Source organism: Papaver somniferum, chromosome 6, assembly GCF_003573695.1.
Source record: "Papaver somniferum cultivar HN1 chromosome 6, ASM357369v1, whole genome shotgun sequence".
Taxonomy (NCBI): domain Eukaryota; kingdom Viridiplantae; phylum Streptophyta; class Magnoliopsida; order Ranunculales; family Papaveraceae; genus Papaver; species Papaver somniferum.
In genome coordinates, this window is record NC_039363.1 from 95,832,129 (window position 1) to 95,857,279 (window position 25,151).

General features: G+C 35.3%; 3 protein-coding genes across 3 annotated transcripts; 1 reads left to right on the forward strand and 2 right to left on the reverse strand.

The window, feature by feature from the left end:
- Positions 1-3,682: 3,682 nt before the first annotated feature.
- LOC113291142 lies at positions 3,683-4,531 on the reverse strand. The gene has a single exon (XM_026540709.1). The coding sequence runs from the start codon at positions 4,529-4,531 to the stop codon at positions 3,683-3,685; it is 849 nt and encodes a 282-aa protein (XP_026396494.1).
- A 10,421-nt stretch (positions 4,532-14,952) lies between these two features.
- On the reverse strand, positions 14,953-15,700 carry LOC113285918 (basic form of pathogenesis-related protein 1-like). Its single transcript, XM_026534657.1, has one exon. The coding sequence runs from the start codon at positions 15,638-15,640 to the stop codon at positions 15,173-15,175; it is 468 nt and encodes a 155-aa protein (XP_026390442.1). The 5' UTR covers positions 15,641-15,700; the 3' UTR covers positions 14,953-15,172.
- Positions 15,701-22,800: 7,100 nt separating this feature from the next.
- LOC113288481 lies at positions 22,801-24,922 on the forward strand. The gene is made up of 2 exons (XM_026537529.1): positions 22,801-23,054; positions 23,265-24,922. The coding sequence occupies exon 2, from the start codon at positions 24,107-24,109 to the stop codon at positions 24,581-24,583; it is 477 nt and encodes a 158-aa protein (XP_026393314.1). The 5' UTR covers positions 22,801-23,054; positions 23,265-24,106; the 3' UTR covers positions 24,584-24,922.
- The last annotated feature ends 229 nt before the right edge of the window (positions 24,923-25,151 follow it).

The following is a 25,151-nucleotide window of genomic DNA, read 5'->3' on the forward strand; positions in this document are numbered from 1 at the left end:
ACTTATAGTAGTATTTTATTTGATTACACCTTTATGTAAACCTTCACGAGACTATAATTCATCCACTACGGTTACCTAGGGGTTAAAAAGTTTGGTGCACATGCTAAGTGCATCCATGAACGGAATGATCCATCCATATTTACCAATTGGACCATATCAAGAATAAATCCATGAAACACAAAATTTAAACCATCCCCACCACTCATATGTAGCAAAGAACCCCTATTCACTAGTTTTTTTTTTTTGCTTGGTAATATAAATTTTATTAGAACCAAAAATAATAACCAAAACTTACAAAACCAAACCCATTATAGTTGGGCTTACAAGATAAAACAGAAACTGAAGAAAAGCCCATTATTGCTGGGTTTTAGAACAGAATTCAAATAGATATTTAACTAGTTATGTAGTAAGGTTTATCTGGGATTTCCATTGAACTTATAAAGTCGGGTCTTGAAGTATAGCTTCTTCTTTCTCCTTTTGTCAGATTGATTCCTCTCTTTGCCATTGAGTCTGCTGAGAAGTTTATCTCCCTATAACCATGAGAAAAATGCCATTCTTGAAGAGAGCTTTTAATCTTGTTCCATCTTGTTTGAAACTTTATAAGTTTCCATTGAACTTATAAAGTTTATCTCCCTATAACCATAAATCCATGAACCACAAATGCTGTATTAGTGTTACAGACGTCACTGTTACAGTTGGTTGGCTGTTACAAAGAAGAGATGACTATTTTCTTATGAACTGTGATCTGTTTTTCGTGTTCTTCTTCTTCTCTGGAAGTCTCACCTGCAGCTTCCCTGCAACTCCACCTGCAGCTACCCGTAACACCTCTGCTTGGTCCCTAAAGTCTCCGTTTCTTTCCCCCTAACTATCGACTCCTTTCTGAACCTCAGCCAACTCTATTTATGCACAACAAGATCGAATATCTTGTTCGTAAATCCTTGTTTTTCCCCCACGACAAGTTTCGAGGAAATCTCCTGCAATCTCTCTACGCGGCTTCTTAGTTTTCAAAACTCTCAAGAATGTATAGAAACAAATCTCAGTACATATTATCTTCCCTAAGGTCCCATGTATCTGCGATAAATAACAAAACCAACATCGTAATATTCTCGGTTCTGTATAATGAAATCTCCCTCTATCTTCTTCGTCTTCACGTCTTCAGATTCCAACAAAGCCCGAGTAAAACTCCCAACTCTGTTTTGTTGAAAAACCATTATCCGGCCCAATTTCCTCCCCTGTTATGGTTCAACAGGCCTAGAGAAACCCAAATCCGTGAGCGAACCCACAAAAATCTTGTTCGAATTCTCGCCTGAAAGTCTCGGACTTTCAACAGCATTTTACATGTTTCGTGGTATACGCAGAGATAAATTTTCTTTCCATAACGAACTCTCTTCCCAACCCTGTTTTGATGTATACGACTTTTCCAGTCCATATCCAACAGAAAGCCCGTAATATCTTGTCCAAAATAATTCCAGAAAAACATCGCTGCTGAAAATGAACTTCCCGCCAAAAACTAAAGTTCAAACGGTGAAAATGTGCCCCGTAGCAATTTGGGGGTTGGGGGGGGGGGGGGGATTGCAGTGGGTGCAAATAGTAAAGAGGGGTGTAAATAGCAGTGATATGCCCCTTATCATCTGGGGGGGTGCCTTTATCATTTCTCTTGGGTGTAAATATAACACTTCTTCGGGGCGTGTCCAACATTCTTCCAGTGCATGTGGTACGTCTTCTGGCTGCCTTTAATAATTTTCTCCAGGGAGTCCAAATGCCACTTTTCGATCCAATTTCCCCGTAAAAGTTTATTTCTTCAAAAACACCGAGAAAGACAGAAAAGCCATAGTAAATACAAAATCAAGCACTAACAAAATATACAATTGAGATTAAATCGAACACAAAAATGTGTCTATCATAAAGTTAGTGGCAATTCCCAATCCACCACACATTGCATACAGATACTCTCCATCCCATTTTCTGCATATATATCCATATTCTGCATCTCTAGGATTACTCCTTGAAGCACCATCACAACATATCAGGATGAATGGAGCTGTTGGAAGGTGGAAGTATATCTCTTTTATTCTTGTTATCTTCACCTTTCTACAGTTTAGCCTAAATGACTTCAAAATCTGCAGATCATAAGTTGAATTCCACATAGTTCCAGACATTCTAACTTCATATTCTTTTGTAAAGTGTATAATTATTTGCTTCAGTAGATCTATTTTAACTTTTTCTTCTTCGTAGACACTTCTATTTCTCAAGAACCATATCTCTTTCATTGTAATTAGAGCTGCCACTTTCCATAGTTCTTTTATAGCTGGACTTTTATGCTTTGCATACTGAAGTACATCTTCAAGGGATTTAGGATTAGTGAATTTGAATATTCCTCCCAGCCAACTCCAAATTATTTAAAGAATGTGCTCCAAGTTTTCCTCCTGTTTTCTGCAGAAAGGGAATCTTGAGGCTAATTGAATTTTTTTCTTCTTCATTTTTTCATCTGATAGCACCACTCCTCTCACTAGTTTCCATACATTACCTGATATATTGGGATGAATACTCTTGTGCCATACTGCTTTTGCCCACTTAACTGGATGAATTTTTTTCCTTATGCACTCTGAAGCAGATGCAACAGTAAAATTACCGTTTGATGTAGCACTCCAAATTCTCCTATCTTCTTTATTGTCTAAAACTGGTAGTTCTGTAGGCTCAAAGAATTCCAGAAAGTTGGCTGGGATTTTCCATTCTCCATTGTTTATCAACTCTCTCACTTTCATATCTGGGTTTTGTAACATAATGGGATTTTCAGGAAAAATGTCTTTTAAAGGCCTATCTTTTATCCAGCTATCATTCCAGACTACGATGTTGTTACCATCCTCCACCAACCACCTTGTATGTCTGCAACATCAGCAGCAACCCATTTTATACCAGGCCATATTGATGATTTTTTATAATAATCTATCCAATTACCATTCTTGTCTTGGAATTTACCTTGAAAGAATTTAGCCCATTCATCTTTACCATTCTGAATCTTCCAACACAACTTCATAAGCATTGCTTTATTTATCACTTCTAGCTGTCTAATACCCAAACCACCTTCTGATAATGGAGAGCAAGTTTTCTCCCATTTCAAGGTAACTGTCTTTCTCACTGATGGATCAATAAACCACAAGAAGTTCCTTATTATTTTTTCACTTTCTTTCAACACTTTTTTTGGCCATTTGTATACTGACATGTTGAAGATAGGGATACTACATAACACAAACTTCAGCACTAGTCTTTCTTGAAATGAAAGCATTTTCCCTTTCCAACCAGCTAAATTTTCTTTTAGCATTTCTACACATCCCCGTACATGGTTTGATCTTATCATTCCTGGTATTAGCATAACTCCTAAATATTTATCAGGGAAACCAGCTAAGGCCATACCACAACCTGCAGCTAATTGATTTTTCCTTGTATTGCTTGTACCTCACACAAAGCATTTACTTTTTGTGAAATTAATTTCTTGGCCTGAAGCTTTCTGATACTCTTCAAGTTTCAATAATAATCTTCTCAAATTTCTTCTATCTCCATTACAGAAAAGAAAAATATCATCTGCAACATGATATGGGTTGGATTCACTCCATTCCTATGTACCATGGGAAGTAATTCACTTTTCAACACCATTGAGGATAACTTTCTGCTTAAAATATCTTCAACCATAACAAAGATGAGAGAGTAGAGAGGATCTCTGTCTTAGACCCCTGTTTACATTGAAGTATCCAACTGGTCCCCCATTAACAAGAACCGATATTTTAGCTGACTTAAGTAGAATATGAATCCATTTTATAAACATATCTGAGAATCCAAATTGTTTCAAAGCCAGAAAGGGGAATTCCCAACTAAGTGAGTCATAAGCTTGAGAAATGTCTAACTTCAATCCCACATTACCTCCTCTTCTCTTTGTATCTAGTTCATTGATCATTTCTGATGCTAGAACTATCTGATCTTGTATATTTCTCCCTTTGATGAAGGCTCCTTGTTGAGGAGATACAATCTTCTGAAATACCAAACTTAATCTTGTAGTGATAATTTTAGTAAATACCTTGAAGCAAAAATTCATTAAACCAATTGGCCTGATTTGGTTTGCTTTTCTTGCATTTTTGACTTTAGGAATAAGCATTAAAAAGTTAGCATTCATACCTGCTGGAATGAATTCTTTTTCCCAACAAAATTGAATGGCTAGAACAAAATCTTCACTGATTATATCCCAGGCCAATTTGTAGAACCATCCACCAAATCCATCAATGTCAAGATCAAGATCAAAAACTGCTTTCTTTATTTCTTTTGCTGAGGGAATGGCTTTTAATTTGTCATTATATTCGTTTAGAATTACCTTAGGAACTGCTTCAATTATCTCCTCAGAAATCTGAACTTCTTTATATTTGAATTTGGCTTCAAAGTGATTCACTAAAATATCAGCAATACCTTGTTGTGTTGTAATTAATTCCCCCTCTTCATTTTCCAATTCCACTATGACATTCTGTATTTGTCTTATTTTCATGTTGACATAGAAGAATCTTGAATTTGCTGCTCTATATTTAAGCCACTTAACTTTAGATTTTTGTCTTTATATTTCTTGTTGTTGCTGGGTTAATACTTCTTGGACCCCTCTTGCTGTTACAAGTTGGTTTAAAAATTCAATGTCACTAGGATTTTGGTCTGAGATAAGAGAGAGCTTCATTACTTCATAATATACTTGTTTTATCTTCTTTCTTACATCTCCAAACACATTCCAAATCCAGTTTTTTAGCATAATCTTCAGATTCTTGAGTTTTAATAAAAAAAATGAATGCTGGATTCCCTCTCACTTCAATTTTCCATGCTTCTTCAATCACTTTTATGAACCCTTCATGAGACAGAACACCTTCTACCAATGTTTCCTTAAATCTTATAGCTGTGTAATTCCCTTAGGTTGTATTAACTCTTCTGCCATCCATAATTCTACCAATGTTTCCTTTTCAAATTGAAAATTTCTTGAAAGAATGCCACAATGGAGAAAAAAATCTTCATATGTTTAGGTAGTTGGTGATATCATAATAGCAGAGAATACGGAAGAACATTGTTTTCAGTGGGAAGATTCCACAACTCTGTGTTTAAAATAGACTCTCTCTCCTTTATCATCTAGGGGAAAATGGAAAATTTACAAGTGTATTTGAAATTAAAGGAATCCCATAGCATCTTCTCAGTATTTATCTTCTCGTATCACATAAATGTGTATGATTAGTAGAGTAATCTGGTGATAGAAATACATTTTAATTAAATATAGACCAACAAACATCTTCAGGAAACTTCGGAAAATCAAATTCAAACCGTCTTCCAATTACTGATGACACCACATGACTTTGTGTAGTAACTAAGACTACACTTCCTTTTGTAGGAAAATTTAGAATGCTCGGAAGTTCACTCCAATCCATTCTTAACTCATGTCTTGCATTGTCTAGTACTAGAAAATTACACTTACTATGAAGTCGCCTCCTGGACTTGCCATGAAGATTACGAGAACTAAAAATATCAAACTTTTTCCCAAGATACTCAATAATACATTTCAAAATCATATCCACGTGGAATTCCTGATACATCGAGAACCAGATTCTAAAATACCCTTTGTCAGAGACATACTAAACTTTTGTGGGGCTCTTGGAGAGATACTTAAAATGATGGCTCTATATATATTAATATAATCATGTTTATTTATTATTTTTTAGGAAAAAAATAAAATAAATGTTAACTTATGCATTAAAAACTTAGAAGGAGAGATTCAGTTTTAAGATTTCACTGGGCCGAAATTGTTAGAGAGTTGGGCCTGCAAATTGAGAAGCTATAGGAATATATAACACAAACACAATTGTTATTAAAACTTAATTGTTAGACATATACGAAACTAGTAACTAGAGTTAGCACAAAAAAATTACTTTATTTAATTCAAGATTGTATTTTATATTATATTTTTAATACATTATGTTTTCAATACATGAGACACGTTTCTATAATTAATTAATTTATACATAAATAAAATACATTAATGGTCATTATTTTCTGATATAAGGCCATTCAAGTTATTTTAATTTTATTTTACTATTATTGTTGATTAATAATTAACAGTATAATTATTTTTGATAAATCAAATTGGTTTATATTAGGATCCCTCTCTTCTGATATAAGGCTACTCAATTTTGTTTAAAAGTTAACTAGAACAGATCTTAGTGATTGTTGATCAATCAATGTTAACAAACTTCATTATGTGTGTAATGATCAATAATGTAATCGACTTGTTTGTAGCGGTTACTTTGAAGATAAAAATTTAAGACTTGAATACTTTTGTTTTTGATTCTGATCTCTGTGTTACTTCTTGCATACTCGATTATGTGGGATCCACAAGCTATCTACTTCTTACACATAAGACTTATAGATATATCAAAAAAACTTTCTAGTTGCATTAAGTTGCTTGGATAATTTTTTTCATTGAGATTGATTATTTCGATAATCATTGTCTTGGGTTGATCTTTATAACAAATGACTTTATTCATATAAACGGAAGATCCTTTATTCAGCTTTATCACTGATCTAAATATTGATTTGGGTAATCGATAACTGATTTGGTTACTGGAACAAATTTAATTGTTTTCTTTTCGGATTACGATCCAAATAAGTTGAGAGCATAAGTCATCACAGTGGTGAAGCAACTCAAGATAGCAGACTCATTCTTGGGATTAACGTATGTAGGATAGATTGGTTGTAGGCCCAGGTATACTTAAGGAAATGAGTAGCGAAATAGTGTTTACTTGGTCTCAAATATACGAAGTTGCGGTAGCCAATTTGTATAACGACTTAATTTTGAGAATATTCAAAACTGGACTAGGTCCCATGGTTTTCTGTCAGAGAGTTTTCCTTGTTAACAAAATCTTGTGTGTCTATGTTATTTACTTTTCTTTCTGTATTATAATCATTTTCATAGTATAATAAAGTAAATATACTTGTGCATTAATCAAATTGGTAACGAACACATAGTTAGATGGTTTCTTTTCTATGACTATTACCAAGTACATCTTGTTGAGTAAATTTTCTGGTAGTTATTGTTTCGTTAAGAATATACAACGTGTGTACACATAGGTTGACATCGAAAATAATGTTGTATATTTGTTAGACTCACCATTTCATTTGGTATCATAGCATGCAAACACGAAAATACCTAACATACTATGTTTGATGCGATCCAACCTATAATCCATGAGTCAGAGTAGGATTATGGGAAATCCTAAAAGGAACTCACTTAACATACCACCGAGTTTTAGTATACCATGTCCCAACTTCTACTTTAATAAGAGCAAATATGTTTTATTCTCCTTATCAGAAGGTCCTAAAAAGAACTCGATGCGATCACCTTCTTCAATCATAAGGTCCGACCAATGACAGTGCTAGTGACAAGACCGTCCATGTAAAAACTCATATCCTCATGTCAAGGTAACACCCACGTATCATCTAATATACCTTCAACTGACTCATAATAGAGCATCATCCCTCGTGGAATATGGATGTTTGGGATAGCTCATCATAACATCTAGGGGAGCATGAAGCCCAAATGGAAGATCTTACCAACGGTACAAGAGAAAGAATGACAAAGTGCACAACTGTCAGGAATCCAAGAATTTCCAAAACAATTTTATGCAATTCCGACAATCAATATGATCACTGGATCATGTTCAAAAAGCAAGTTTTTCTTATAAAAACTGATGATATGAACATGATAAAGAATCACCTAGGTGATCAATATCATCGTAAGAACCGATCTCCAATGGTGCATCAAGGCATCAAGAGAAATTCTAAGAAACGTACTTCACTAGATCAAGAATACTCTGTGTATTCTGAAACCCATAATGAGAGAAATTCTCATGCGAATACCACTTAATAGGTATTAGATTGCATCCTCACCTTACTGTGTCAGTTGTGAGTGAGGAAGAAAGTTTTGTGTAGATTATGGGAATAAATCTAGCAATTGAAAATATATCTTGGAAATATTCTTATCTTTAGGAATATTATATTTTCGTTAGTATGATATCACCAAAATATGTTTTTCGTAGATTTATAAAGGAATTTCTTGATTTCCAGTCACATTTTATTTATTGTCTAAACTATGAATTAGGATCCGATATCTTTTCTTGGAAAAGTGTTTAATCTGAAAGATTTATTTTTGAATAAATATGCACCATCCCTTGATGCTAAGAAGCTGAAGAAGAATATCAAAAAGAGAGATTGGCTTAGCAAGAAGGAAAGATAAAATATACTGAAGAAAAATCAGTGTATTGAGATATTGACACAATTTTATGTTCAATCTAAAACAGAATTGCATCCTCTTCCATAATCCTTCACCAAAACATCTCAACTGCAAGAGATTCTTGTCAAGAAACAAGGTTATATGTTCTTGAGGAAATACATAAATTAAAGATCGGAAGTAATAACCCACCTTCATCAAGTGTTGAATATATGAAGGAATAAGTTGCATGAAAACATGAATAAGATTCAGTTACTATATCTTTATTAGAATATATAGACTAATAAATTTTTGATTTATTTCAATGTTTGTGTAAAGTCTATTCACTATCAATAATGTTAATGATTAAGCTTTTATTTAATTTTTTTGTGTCATTCTTTGCATTTCTTGATGTAAATGAATATCTTTTATGCTTTTCTTTCGGTTATGAGATCTTATTTCAGTTTTCACTAACCCTACGATCTCATAAAATGGTGATCTCTTATGATTTGTGTGACTTTTTGATATATCAGGATTTGATTCAAACCTATTGGGTCGCTTTATCAAAGGATCATAAAGAGATACTGATTTAATAAACTCACTTGATAATAGTTACAGTACAAGACCGATATTTATAGGATCAATATCAAGTGCCTTGGATTAACGTACAAGTGTATTTACTTTTAGTTATAATAAAAAAATTATACATGAAATACTATACACTTTAGCCCATTTTCATATATGATCTACCATCATCTTCTTTCGTTGGCTTCTGCTACTTTCAACTTTGTTGTACCAGCTACAACTCAAAGCATCGTCTCCGGGTGTTCAAGCTATTATCTTACTTCTAACTTACTAACGTCATCACTATCACTTGGCATTGCATACTCAAATCATAAGTGTTGGAGTATACTAGTTACTCACAAGAGAGTCTAATACACCTAGGCCCAGCATCAAGGACATTGTGTGGAGGACACAAATCTAAGTGGATACCTCTCTATACTTAGTTTCAATTTTTAACATCTTATATTGTCACCCTATATTGTTTACTACGAAACAATATTGTTCCGCACTAAGTAAGGGATTTGATATTGATGGTGGATTTTTGACAAACGTGAATATCGTAAAATTACCTCTTAACCCGTTTCACAAATACATAGTTTATACGCGAATATCGTAAAATTGCCTCATAACCCGTTTCACAAATACATAGTTTATACTTATAGACTTTCTTAATGGAAATGGGAATTCTTTACTGATCCCTATGACATGTTTGTTTATATTAATACCACCGGGCTTTACCTATGTGAACTCTCAATGTTATATATATATATATATTTCATATATTTGTCGAATATCTCATTATTTATAGTTTACTCACATCTGTATCAAATCTACATTGATTGGACATATCCTAGAGGGACATCCACTAGTATAAAGCAACTTGAACGTGTTCCAGGTAGTAATAATTCCACAGTTGAATTTCTTGAACTCATTATAGATATTTCTATCAATACGCAAACTTCCGATAAGTAATATTGATTTTCTATTATGCTCACAGTATCTCAGTATGAACTTGTTCTGAAAAGAAATTTGCATACATAAGCCTTCAATACTTGAATCTACTTAAAAATTATATATTCTTCTACTCGAAATAACCACTAGACTAATTCGTGAATATTCCCAACCCGAGTTCCATGAAATCTCTCTAGCAAAAAATCTGATTGTGAGAGAATTGCTCGGTCGAACTCGCATGCGTTGCTATCTCAAGCATGTTTTTCAATGTTAGTGATCAAAACTATAAGTCTTGATTTCTAGCCTATTTATAGATGTATCGGACTAGGACATAGATAGTGTAGTTAAGCTTAGATCTCTCGACGTTCATCTCTTGAAGACGAAGAACTACTAAGCGATATTGTGGAACTTCTTCGACAAAAGGTATGTGGAGACATGAAATCATCTATCACTTGGAAAGTCTATTTCTACTATCTCCTATATTGAGACATAAGTCGTGTTACAATATACTTTTCTCCATACAAATTTGAGATTTCGAGATGAGTATATCTCGCTTACATATTTCTCGAAATATGTGTTGGTAAGCTTTCGCTTCGACCAAGTTCATCTTATATCATGAGAAAATTTCCGAGTAACATCTTGCATGGTTTGTGTGATACAATCATTTGATGTAGGCTTGGAATGTTTCAATGATTGAAAATTGCTTTGATGCTAATAATGTGTGAAAACGGCTATTGTCATTATAGAAGAATGTTTCAATGATTGAAATAAAGAGTTGATGATGTAACCATCTTTGGATATAAGCATATATAGTGTGTTCGCACATTAGTGTATAAATCCATAAACCGGAAGCCAAGAGTATGCATATGTGTCTATACGAAATTGGTGAAGGAGACATGTTAAGTATGTGTACCCGTACGCATACTGGAGGAAGTTCTCGAACCTAGAATTTCTGCTGAGTTTGGTTTTGGACAAACTCTTAACTAGTATGCATACCCGTACGCATACTTAAGCTGGTTACTTTATTAAATCGGTAAGTTCATGGACTTAAACATTTAAAGAATAAGGAATGCAATCTTTGCAAACCGTGGCTATACTGTCCATGATTGATTCAAGTGAATCAAACCGATTTGGTTTCAGTTGTGTTTTATAAACAATTGAACAACTCTTTAACTAGTTTCATTTGAGTCATTTGAACTAGTTATGGTTAAGATGAATAAGGTTGATATGAGAGTAATCATATGGCTAACCTCGGTTAACTATTTGTGATCCAACCTGGTGTACACGTTTAGGTACGGTTACATAAACCTAAATGAGGGTACATTTCATTTGTGTGTAACAAGCTAAGTTTGATCTAACGGTTGAAAGATATTATCTTGGTTGAATAAGGTTTTTCATCTAACAGTGATTATTCAATGCTTTGTTACCAAGGTAACTTGGATTGCAAACCCTGATTTGAAAAATATATAAAGGAGAACTCTAGCAACTGGGAAACCTAATCCCCACACCTCCTGTGTGTTACTAGTTGCATAACTAGAGTCTATTATCCTTTAACCTTAGGTTTCTTCTCGAGACCCTGTAGGTTAACGACTTGAAGACTTCATTAGGATTGTGAAGCCAGACCCAACTATTATCTTTGTAGTTGTATGATCTGATCTTGTTGTTTCTATCGTGTTGAGTGCAATTGAAATAATTGGCTCGAGATTTTATATCTCTGATAGGCAAGATAGAAAATTAAACACAAACAAATTTTGTCTCATCGTTTGTGATTCCACAATAACTTGTTTCGCTAGTCGATTAAGTTTATTTTGAGGTGATTGATAATACTAGGCTGTTCTTCGGGAATATAAGTCTGGTTTATCAATTCGTTCATGTTCACCTTGATTTATCAAAAGACGGAACAAAAACTCTTGGATATTTCTGTGGGAGACAGATTTTTTCAATCCTATAGACTTTTCTGTGTGAGACAGATTTGTCTATCAAGTCTTTGACTTTGGGTCGTAGAAACTCTTAGTTGTGGGTGAGATAAACTAAGGGAATCAAGTGCGTAGTATCCTGCTGGGATCAGAGACGTAAGGAGCACAACTGTACCTTAAATCAGTGTGAGATTGATTAGGGGTTCAACTACAGTCCAGACCGAAGTTAGTTTATAGTAGGCTAGTGTCTGTAGCGGCTTAATACAGTGTGGTGTTCAATCTGGACTAGGTCCCGGGCTTTTTCTGCATTTGCGGTTTCCTCGTTAACAAAATTCTTGTGTCTGTGTTATTTCTTTTCCGCATTATATTTAGTTATATAATTGAAATATCACAGGTTGTGCGTTAAGATCAATCAATTAGAATATCCAATCTTTGGTTGTTGATTTACATTGATTGACACTTGAACATTGATCTTTGGTACCGTTCAAGTAACTCCTCTTATATTCAATCAGGCTCTTAGATTTCTATTTGCTGATTGCGATTGAATTAAGAGTTAGAGATATTAAACTCTTTGATATACTTTATTCTAGATTGAGTCTGACTGTCTAGTTGATTCTTTAGAAAGTGTATTGGAGTAAGTCCTCTCAGATTGCCAAACGAATTGTTGGGTTTGGTTGTTAGACTCCCGCATTTTCACTAATGTACGTTACGTGTTCATCTCATGAATTACACCCAAAATATGTTAAGACTCACAAAAAAATATCGTGGTTAAAAGTGCCAGCCAACCATTCGAGGAGCTTGGTGTAGGAAAGAACCATCTTTTCCATCAAAGGATTGAGCATCTTAATTAAAACACGTTCACCATTTTGTTGTCTTCTTTCCTGCATGATACATTAGCGAGAACATCGTTATCATCATCGTAACGATTATGGTCGTCACGGTCTTCATTATAATAATCGTCTTCATCAGATTATAATTATCTTCATCATTACATCATCATAAATTTCAGCAACAATTATTTGTGACCATCATTCATCATCATCGATCTTTATCTCGGTCATCATTGTTAGCCGATGATCATCCCGCATAATTTGGACTAACATAACATTTTCCTGAACAAAATTTTAGAATCCTCTACATATTCTGAACAAAAAATTATTTATCAAAAATATTTTCGTACAATTTTCTCTTCTCAACAACAACCGTAATCAAATATTTTTTCTTAAAAAAAGATTTCTCAAAAAAAATTTCTTCTTTCAATGGAAACCCATGTTTTCCATAAACCTAATTCATTGGATTTTTTTTTCTTCATCACACTATTTTTTTTCATAGTTAGAAACCCATGTTTTTTAACCTCAATTTCTTCATGGAAACCCTTGTTTTCCAAAGAAAAAAAAAATTATTTTTACTTTACCAAATAAACCTGATTTTTTCTTAACTATCATAAACAATTTTCTAACATCACTTTTCTCACCAAATAAATCAATACTGTGTTTGAAAAAATAAAATTTTGAAAACAATTCTCAACCCTCTCTCAACTCAACTCTCAACCCGCTCTGATACCATGATGGATTTCCATCAGGATCAAGAGAGGAGTGAGAGAGAGTTACACACAGAAACTTACATATGATTTACATTGCTAAAACTCGATGCATTTTCATTCCATTAGAGAAGCCTTTAAATAGGCATTACAAGGATATCTCCACTAACCCATTAACTTTAAACTCCTAACTAATAGCAACTAATTTAACTCCATTTTTAATACGTCTAACACCAACACTTCCTAAACATGAAGGACCTACCGTAAAACACGTTACATATCCTACATAATAGGATTAATCACACGTTCTTTTCTAAAGACCAAATCTCCATGAGCTTTTCCAATGATATGTGTGTGGAGATAAATGTCAAAATCCATTTAGGATACACATCTATTTTTTCTAAAATCATTCTCCAATCCTGATGCCTTAAATCAATGTATATTTTCTCTAAAGTCAGCTTTTATTAACTAACCATTTTTAGCTCAAATAAAATCTTAATTATGGAAAATAAAATTTATACTAATTAAAAAAAGAAATTACATACAATACTATTGGAGATGAATATTTTTTCTCTCTCCCTAGCTTTAAGGAAAAATAAATTGATGATGTCTTATTTGTGTTTCCACATAGGAAACACACATAATGACCATTGGTGAAACTCTAACAAACTAAAACCGTGTTTAGATTACATATCCAACACATAACACATCTAGCGCCAACACCAAACTTTCACGACACTGGAAATAGACAACGCCATCTTCTTCTAACACTGGCGTTTTTGACACCAGCAAAACTTACTCACGGCACTGGCTACTTCCAGCTTCATCTACTGGTGCCAGCACAAGATAAATCTCCACGAAACTGGCTCATTTCCATCGCTATCTTCCTTCACACGCTGGCTTATTGATGGCGCTGGTACAACTCTCCTATCTCACGGTGGCTCCAGCGACCCTCCTGCTAAGGCCAGCGACCCTTCTTCATCTGCCGGTGACCTAACGCCGACAACCGTCCTTTGCCAACTCTAGCACTAGATAGTAGATTGCTTCATGATGACTAATACTCTAGTGTTAGTCATTGCTAACACTAGCATCACTCTTATCCATGACTTGATGCAACCCGAAGAACGTTTGAATCACTTGTGTCTTGAGTGGCGAATATTCCGTAAGTGAGCTTCTCAGCTGACATCACCTAAAACAACACCATTATAATTCACATTGTCATCGAGTACCCAGCTTACTCAAATACCCGCGGCCGGCTCACTACTTACAGGCCCTGTGCCCACGACAATAATAGGGAATATGGTTTCTGCATAAACTACTTAAGAGAAGTTGGATGCCGTTTGGAAAACTCAACATTAATTTTAGACTACGACGCAAATTTTAGATCACACTACAGATTTATTGTCACCTGGTGGATTTAGGGACACAACAGTTTTTAGGTCACAGACTAGATTTTTGGTTAGTTGACAAATTCTCAGATCATTCGTGTAAACTTTCAGTGGATTAAAAAATTATGAGCCACACTACCCACAAGGCATAATTTGGGTTGTAAGACGGATTTTTAGCGATATTTTTTTTGTTGGAATCCGTAGTTTTTTACCGTACTAATTTAAATTTATTCTGTGGTCTCATTTTCTGGATACCATATATGTAACCTCATCGGATATTCACGGCATTTACCAAGTAAGCTGAATTACCTCCTTCAACCGATTCAACACAATCAAATTGAATAAAATCTCAAATTATGCCCTAAATGGATTAAAATAAAAGAGAGAAACGTAAATTTGTACTGCCATCACGGCTGGCTGGCTCGTTTCTTTATGATTCACAAAAACCTTATACCCAACACTAATAAATCAAAAAATCTAAAGAGAAAAGAAAAATTGAGACACACGATCTTAGCAAAACACCTCCTAATGTTTGTTAGTAAGGAAGTTGTCCTGCATAGTTGCCTGGAGGATCATAACTGCAAACAACAAAGGTACCACCAGCAGCACAACTAACACTAGCACACCCTAGACGAGCAGTGCTAGCCCAAACAACCTGTGTATAGTGCAAACACTGTCCTCCTCGACATGAGTTTGATTCATGGTCATAATTACTCATTTCGGATACCCACATGTTTACCGCATCTTTAACAGCAAGATCTCCAAAACTCATCGCAATATTCTCACCATAGGATCCAGTAGAATGAACGAGAGCACAATCACCAGCTCTCTGTTTAGCATAATCACTGGCATATGCTGCAACTTTATCGTCCCATACTAGTGGTTCGACATTAACCTCAGCTCGAGCTGCATTATGTGGGGTTAGATAGTCTTCCGGTGAGATATGCGCTAGAGAGACATGGAATAATAAGGCTACTAGTGTTAAGACTTTGAGAAAACTCATGACTAGTCTGTTGCTAATTCAAGCTCAAATGATATGCTTAGTTACTTCGGTTGATGCAAAAATGAGGTTTATGCTTATCATGACAGACATCATGGGTGATACTATTTATAGAGGCTGAAACCTAATGCAATGATACCGTTCTTAAGAAAACTGAAAATTTTAAAAATGAAATTGAACTAATCAATTGGCAGATCCTTCATTTCCGTTTCAAGTGAGTAAAGGGACTTTGACTGCCAACTTTGTTTAACAAGGTAATGCCATTTGAATTTTAAACCATACGCATTTGTCTCCTTGTTTAGGTGAAACCCTAGTTTGATACTTTGACTCCTTAGCTGAGGCCCACTTGGGAAATGTATAAGGCCGGGCATCTTCTTTTTTCTGAATGATTTTTTAGGGACCATAAGGGGACCATGGTTATATCAGGCCATCCTCCCTATAGTTATAGGGGGTCTTAAAGCATTGAAATGACTTACCTACCCTTAATCTAATTTAATTTAAAACCAACCTAATAACCACATATATATATAACCACCACCTCCTCCCACCACCGCCGATTACCACCACCACCACCTCCGATTATCACCACCACCAACCACCGATTACCACCACCACCTCCGATTACCACCACCACCAACCACCACCACGTCTATATATATATAGCTTAATGTAAAACATTAACAAAGATATTCTCGCAAACCCATTACTTGTCATTTGTTTTTGGTTGAATAAATGAGAAGTAATCGTCAAAATGAGTTGAAAATGGAAGTTGTAGAGAGATTTAATGGATTTTTTTTTTCCAGAGAAAAGTTCGGTTACGTCGCAAAACGTTCGGTTATCACGAATTATTTTTTTCTTAACCGGACTCACAATTCGGTTGATTCGCAAAAAATACTTTCAACCGAACTCCTTGTATTAGAACAACACAAGTCCATAAGTTCGGTTCCTTCGCAAAATAAGGATATCACCGAACTTTTGTTTACGCAAATAATGAGAAATCCAAAAGTTCGGTTCGTTCGCAAAAATGTTAAGTTTTCTTTGTAATCGAAATCTACCTTTGAAACTTCGTAACCGAACTCTACCTAATTCGCCAAGAAATAAATTTCGTAGTAACCGAACGTTTGCCTAATTGCATATATGCATATATAAGCCCAGTTCGGTTGATTCGCAAAATATGTTGAAGTTTGCGAACCAACCGAACTTCTAATACTAGGTTACTTTTTAACCTGCAGTTCGGTTGGGAACTTGGTTGCATTGAAGTTTGCGAACTAACTTAACATATCTCTGTAAATCTTATTACTAAAGTTCGGCTACCTGCGTGTTTGAAGAAAGAAACCGAACTCTGTGTTCGGTTATATGTTCTTGACATTTATTAACCGAACTTCGTGTTCGGTTACCTGTTCTTCACACTTGGTAACCGAACTACCTGAACCTAGCAGGAATTTTTATAAAAATTTACAATTTTATGAATATTTGGACCAATTCAACCACCATTATCTAAGTTTGAAGCATACTTGGGTACCCAAATACTCTTCCTCCGGTTATGGTTGGTAAAATCCATCATTTTCATCTTGAGATTGAGTTTGTGGAAGAATACATTCACCGTCTAAGAAATAACTCATACCTAGATCATTGGGAAGATTAACAAATACTCTAGGAGAGGATGGAGATGAAGAATCAGATAAGCTATCATCACTTGAATACTCAAGCTTAGTGAGCTGGGTAAAAAATTTATTTTCCATGTTTTTCTTCCTCATCTTCTCTAATTTTACTCTCTCAATAATTCTACTTCTTTAGCTTAATCATTTCACTAATGATTTCACTAATCATTACCCAAAATTAATCAGGAGGGTATTTTAGGTATTAATATAGATATCTAGATAAGGAATGGCCTAAATTTACTTCTAAATGTTTTACTAAAAATAGAACCATGATCCCAAAAAATCATGATCCCAAAAAATCATTCTTTTTTTTTTTCTGGCTGAGACGATATAGAGGTGGAATTCACTTCGATTGGACAATGCTAAACATCATTAATCTGCAGCTATAAATTCACCTTTTCCATTTATAATTTCTATGAAAGATTATTTTGGTGATATTTAAACAATGACAGTAAGTTAAGCAGGGACTTTCTTGGTTTAGATTACGAAGCACTGACCCATATACTGCAATATAACCTAGTAGTTTAACGGGAGCCATGGATATTATTTGGGGGCCTCTCATTAGAGGACAAAAAAGATCATCCAAATCTAATTTGGGTCACCTCTTAGCAATTTTTTCCTAAATACCTAAACTGGTCCTGGATGATTAGTATCGAAATTTAATAAAGTTAATTAATTAGTGTGGTTAGATTATGTTAGATTAAAATCAATTTTAAAATAATTTTTTTTTCTATTTTTTTTCCCGAGTTGAGAAGAAGAAGATGAGGTTTTAGAAGAAAACTTGGGGTTTTTAGAAATGAGTAATTCAAGTAGGAGAAATGATGTTGGAGAAGGTTCAAATAACAAAGATGATTGTGTTGATGGTAAGATTATCTTAAATTCTCCAATGGATTGGATATATGTCACAACACAGAGAAAGAGTCGTCAATGTCGAGGGATGTATACCCCAACGACTAGAGCTGGCAATCCGAGCCAAAACCCGCGGGTTGGCCCGTCCCGTCCCGTGAAAACCCGCACCCGTCCCGGATCGTAACTAAACAAGACGGGCGCGGGTTGTATATTTAGTGGCTTGTGAAGAAACGGGTTAATCCGGCCCGTACCGTGAAACCCGCGGGTTAACCCGGCTCATTCCCCACCGCTACGTGTCACAGTAATGTAAGCCTGTTACGTACGTGTCACAATATCTTGTTTCCCTCATAGAATGTCTCAATATAGAGATATTGCCTCCTGCTCTAAACTAAGATGTATCATGTTTGTGGTCATGAGTAGGTTTTACTAATCAGTGAAATCCCTTAGGATGTAAGTTTAATGCCACATTATGACGATGAAGCTGTTTTGCTGTGCAGTCACATGAGTGCTTTACATTGTTGGATTTAGCTTGTTTTCAACTGTGGATGTAATATGTGATGGCGTTAGCTTGTTTTCAACTGTGGATATAATATGTGATGGTGTTAGCTTGTTTCTAAGACTTTTAAGACTCGTATATTCATAGTTCACCCACTTCTAGGTTGTTTCATGCAGGAATATGTTGCAACACAGGAACGTGGTGGTAATGTATTAACTGACTTGTCAGAGTTAGATGAATATCTTGGCGAGACGTACAGAGGTTGTCTAAATTCACTCGACATCCTAAATTATTGGAAGAACCATGAACAACAATATCCAGTACTTTCAAGAATGGCAGGGGATATTTTGTCAATTCTTATTTCAACCGTCGCATCGGAGTCTGCATTTAGCATTGGAGGAAGGGTGATTGATCGATTTCGCAGTTCCTTATTACCTGAAAATGCTGAGGCGTTAATAACAACTCGTGATTGGGAATATGGAATTGGTAAGAAAATCAGTAATATTGTATTTATTGAATGTCTAATTCTTATCTATAACATTGGTTGTTTTTATCCATGTAGGAAAAGAAGATATGGATGAGGACAATGTGATTGTTGAAGAAGATGTATTAGGATTTGAACCTGACGCAGTGGAGGATGGGGCAGTGGAGGATGTGGAGGAAGTAAGTTCTTATGCGTCTAGTTAGTATGCGTACTTCTTCAATATAAAGCGGGGTAATTATGCAAATTCCATGTTTTTGACTTGAATCTTTTTTTTGCTTGGTTTATTTTTTCTTGAAATTACAGATTCATATTGAATAGTTGGAGCAACTCAAAGAGAATGTTTTTTGGACAGACAGTTATTTATCACTTACCAATGTCTCCAATTTGCATAGAAAAGAGATTGGAGGTGTTTTTTTTTGACAGTTCACACTTTTTTGATTAACCACACAATATATATTTTGTGCAGGAAGTGGTTATTAATATGGTACAGTCTCGGAGGTTTATTTTCATTGTTGGAAACTATGTTTATTTTCATTGTTGGAAACTTGGAAATATCATCATGATTCATGAACTGTAAGTCTGTAAGTTGTAACTAAAGTACTTAAGTACTAAACTACTAATGACTAGTATAGTAGTATCTGTGTTTCTTTAAAGGCAAAATTAGTTTAGTTTTGTAATTTTGAGTTTTTGAATTGATATAAAAATGAATTGGATGAATGTTAGGTACTTAGGTTGTAGGAAAGGAACTTTAGATGGGCTGAATATGGCCGGAACCCGGAAATAGCCCAAAAATCGGTTTCTGGCGAGTTAACTCAACAAAAACCAGTTCACCCGTGAGCACCCGTGAACCCGCGAGCTTTACCCGGGACGGGCGCGGGTAGGATAAATGACCACCCGTGAAGAATTTCAACCCGCGAGCTCAGGCTGGTATTAACCCGTAACCCGCGGGTTGATCACAAGCCAGACCCGTCCCGCCCGTTTGCCAGCTCTACCAACGACTCTATAAAATCGTCAATGTATTGACGCCAAAAATGACGACTCAAACCTGCAACTTTTCCAGGTTACGAAAAATCGTCAGGGTAATATGATATACCCTGACGACTCTTAGCTTGGGTCAGAAAGAGTCGTTATTTTGTGTGTCTATACCAAGACGACTCTGAAATTTTTTGGGGCAGAGAGGCTGTTTGTTTTTCAATTAGGGTCGTTGACGTTTAAAAAAAGGTCGTCCATAGAGGATCGTCATAGGTTTCTATATTATGTTAACGATTTTAATCTAGGGTAAAAAATATGAAAACCCGGAAATATGGTCGTTATCTTGATCATCATATACCCTAACGATTTTTTATGGTCTCTACATGCGTATGAAAAATCGTTATGGTTTAGGCTTGTCGAATTGACGACCTTTTTACTGTAACTGGAATTTTTCGGGTGAAGAATCTTTTTTTTTTCTTGGAGTCGTTAATGGAGGAGAAGAGAAGATTCAAAGGGTGAGAGAGGAGGGAGTGATCTTTTTGTTGAAAATTAGAAACGAATTAGGGCTTAAGATTAAGAGTTAATAAGTTTTTAAGATTTATTTTTAGTGAAGGGTAAAATAGTATTTTCACAATCGGTTTAACACGTCCCTGTAAAATTTGGGGTGCAAATAAAATGTCAAGGCCCCCGATTAATATTCATGCCCCCAATCAAACGAGCGAATATAAGCACACGAACCTGTCAGGTAGAAATATGTCCATATTTTTCATGGTATCTGACCAATAAATGCCAAAACATTTCATTTTGGTATCACAAAATTGGTTAAAAAGACCAAAATCAACAATTCATGGGTGAAATGGACAGTTAGATTTTGATACTGTTTAAATGGACAAAAATGTAAAAATAGGCAGGATGTAACCAGTTTAATCGTGCACATTTTCAAATATTTTTTCTTATTTTTAATTTACACAGGATGTATCCAGTTTCATCCTTACTATTTTTTAAATTTAAGCCAGGTTGAAACCAGTTTCATCCTTACTATTTTTTTTTTGGCCATTTCACCCAAACTATTTTTTACTCGTCCATTTGAACCGTGATTTAAAAATATTTGGACAAATGACCCATTTTCCGTTTAGGTATCCCAACACTAGAGATGGAAGTAAGGGGTTGCTTGGGCCAGCCACTCCCAAATCACTAAAAAGCACCCAAAGCAAGTTTCATATGGATAATCCACGGCGTGCACCTTCTAACCAGGAGGCAAGAAGTTTTTGGTAATCAACGCCCTCAGATTTGGCTTTAGCAATCCTTTTCTTCTCGGCTATAATTTGAATTATTTTTCTTGATCATACACTAAATCGGTTTTCTAAGGGTTATTATCCATCATCACAATAGATAGATAATGCCTGACCTAGATCTGATTGTTCTTGCCCACCACCGACGTAAATACCCGAGTGAAGTGAAACTAAGCTCTCTACATAAGTCTCGTATGAATCCTTGCCTTTAGATGATTTCCAGTTGTTTTGTTCCACCATTTATCTCCCATATGAATCTCGACGGCTCTAGCTCTTTCCCATCTTGGGTCATAAAAAACTAAAGTCGCATACTTATACTTATCATCTAATTGGATCTCTAATAAAATCTCCATATTTTTTAATGATTGTATGCGTCTTAAGTACCTAAAGGGTGAAATTAAATTCATCTTTATCTTCAATCGAGAAATGCTGTATCGGTTAGTCCAAGACTCTTTAACTCCATAATCATTCATCACCCATACCTCAAAACCAACATTAGAATGGCTCCAGAGCATTGCTAAAACACCTTCCGAAATATCGATTCGTTTATGTTCAAATTTGTTGTTATCATCAAAATACTCTAAATGTGGTATTTCAATGAACACTTCTGCTGCCATATTGAAAGAAAATATAACTTGTGAGAATTTATCTTTTGATCTAACTAAACATGGATTTGCTAGCCAGTGTAAAGCTCCATTCACAAACACACACGGTGATCCACCCATAATTTTGTAAGGCATGTAGTCGATTCTTTTCCAAGAATCTGACCTCATTGTGTAAATATCTATTTCAGCCACCATGATTTCCTCATTGGAAGGACTTACAATTTGTACCAGCTTATAGTCATTGCTCTTTTGGTCATACCCAAACCCGTACCTATATGTAAGGCCAAGGATTTTAGGGGAATAACACTCATTTGTAAATCCAATTGGTAACATATAGAAATCATCGGGAATTATTTTATATACAAAATTGGTTAAAAAAAACAATCCTGGGTGAAAATGACATTTAGATTTTGATACTGTTTAAATGGATAAAAATGTAAAAATAGCCAGGATGTAAACAGTTTCATCCTACCCATTTTTAAATGCTTTTTCTTATTTTTAATTTATATCAGGATGCGTCAAGTTTCATCCTTGCTATTTTTTAAGTTTAAGTCGGGATGAATCCAGTTTCTTCCTTGCTATTTTTTTCTGTGTCCATTTCACCCATAATAATTTTTACTCATCCATTTAAACCATGTTTTAAAAATATTTGAACAAATAACCCATTTTCCGTATTTTATATTCTTTAGTGGTCGGATTCCACAAACCGGTAACCAATTATGGATGGATTTTGATGAACAACACGCTATTACAAGAACCAAAGATTTCAACTCGTGTATAGCCTAATGGTTTATCTACCTTCTGAATATCCACATGAGATACTGATGATGATGGGTCATTATTTATAGACTGTGATCATCTTTTATCATAAAAAGTAACACAAATTTTTTCTTTTCAATAGAATGATCAAGTCGCTTGCTAACAAAACCAGAATTATGCTTAAGGAACTTGCACCATTTTTTACATACGCACCTGAATCTTAATATGGATTTTGCCGGTACACGCAACAAGATTTCCACATCAACTTCATGTGGGATGTGCATTATCAATCTCCTACGGTTGCCGTTTTACTTCTGTATCATTAATTTTCTAGTAAATAAAATAGGTTTTTTGATTACAAAATGGTGAAAAAAACCTCTGAAACTCTTTCTTTTTCTTTGACTTTGGCCGGGCGATTTCGTCCTAGACTTTTCTAGGTTTTCAATTTCCTTTCGATTTTCGTCATTGATCTGAATCTAGCTTGGGGTTTATGTCTTCTACAATTTCAGAGAAGGATTTTCCTGTTCTTGGAGAAGGTAGAGGAGCAAAACAAGGTGATGCAAATGGAACTTCATCATCTGATGTGAGGACTGCAAATTGGAAGAATACTCTCTTCACATGAGAGAGGATGGACAGAGAGGATTCTTCTGCGAGAAAACTGCATTTTCGTCAGCCTCAATCCATCAACGGTAAGCGAATTTCTGTAATTCGTGCCTCTGATTTCACAGATGAAATTAGGTCTTGTGAAAGCACTTTGGTTGGGTATTTCGTGGGGCGACGCTCTTCTTTCGAAATTGTTGAAAAAGCATTGAAGAAAATTTGGAAGCTCAAAGGTAAGTTTCTAATGACACTTAATGGAGACTCCATCTTTATTATTGAATTTGATTTGGAAGAAGACAAAGTTATAGCCATGGAAATAGGTTCGGTTTTCATCTCTGGTAGACTTTTTGTTATTCGTCCTTGGCATTTATTCATTGAACATTCTGTTCAAGAGATGAAAACAATACCTATTTGGCTAAATTTGTACAACATTCCAACTCACTTATGGAATGTTAAAGGCATCAGTAGGATTGCTAGTGTTCTGGGATTCCCTTATTAGCGGATAAGCACACAATTGAGAGAACAAGAATGTGTTTTGCAAGGGTATGTGTTGAAATAGATCTGGATTTTGATTACCCTGATTTTATCCCAGTATCTTTTGATGGGAGAGAGTTTCAACTACCTGTGGAAGACTCTTGGAAACCTCCAAGATGCTTATCATGCTCAACCTTCGGCCATTTGAATGGCAAATGTCCTGATGCTACCGCAAGTAGGGCTTTTAAGAAGACTTTGGTTTTACAAACTCTAGAACATGACAGTGGATTTAGGCGATGGCGCAGATGCTAACAACACATTGACAACAACAAATAGAATTGAACCAGAGGTCGCCGGGTCAGCTAGTGCTTCCATTGTTCTGCCAAATGAGGATCAATTGGGCGGTGAGGGTGTACTGGAAATGGTGTCTCCCAATTCAGCTAATAAATGGTATACAAGAAGATCAAAGAATTCAGGTATAAAGGGGGGAAGGCCTAATGATGTACCTATTTGTCTCTTGAACCTTTTCAATATCTTGGAGTCACACACTGATGGTGGAGATGCTACAATTAGTGAAAATCTGTCCGAAATTTCGGAAGATGTCAGGAACGCCACTTGTAATCCTCAAGAACAAGATATTGAAGCTCTTGAAATTGATACAGGTGAAGACTCTAATGAAGAGTCTGAATACGAGACAGACTATGATGCCGTGGATGTCGCAAAGGTAAAGAAGAGGTCTCTCGATGGAAAGTAATGACTAAAGAACAAAACATGGAGAAACTTAAGACGTTTAGTTCATCACTTGGTCTTACTAGTGGAGGTAACGAAGTTGCGGTTAAGAAAATCCTTGGAGGCATTGTAGATACTTTCCATTCCTCGAAACCAATCAAGGATTTGGGTCCAAACAATGATGATTTGGGTAGAGGGAAAAGAACCCCCATACCCCAGAAGAAAGTATAAGGTTCAGTTAGTTTGGCACTTATATATGTTGGTAAGCAGTTGTTATGCTTTTGTTTTTTCGCCACTTGTGTGTTGAGGCGGCTTTTTGCCTTCTCTTGTTGCGCTTAGACGCCTCTCATCTTGTATTTTTTTTTTCATTTTTAATAAAATTTTAACCTTTTAAGAGTCAGAAAAAAAAAATTTACAGAAAGGTCGAGGAGGCTGCTAGGGTTTTATATGATTAGGGTCTGGTTTATATTTGGTAGCTGAAATTGTTTACCACATATGGGAAGACATCAGAAAAAGTCTTTAGACGCGATTAGGCGTCAGACAAATTTCAGTCCCTAGTATTGTGTGTTGACAAGGGACACGACACTAGTATT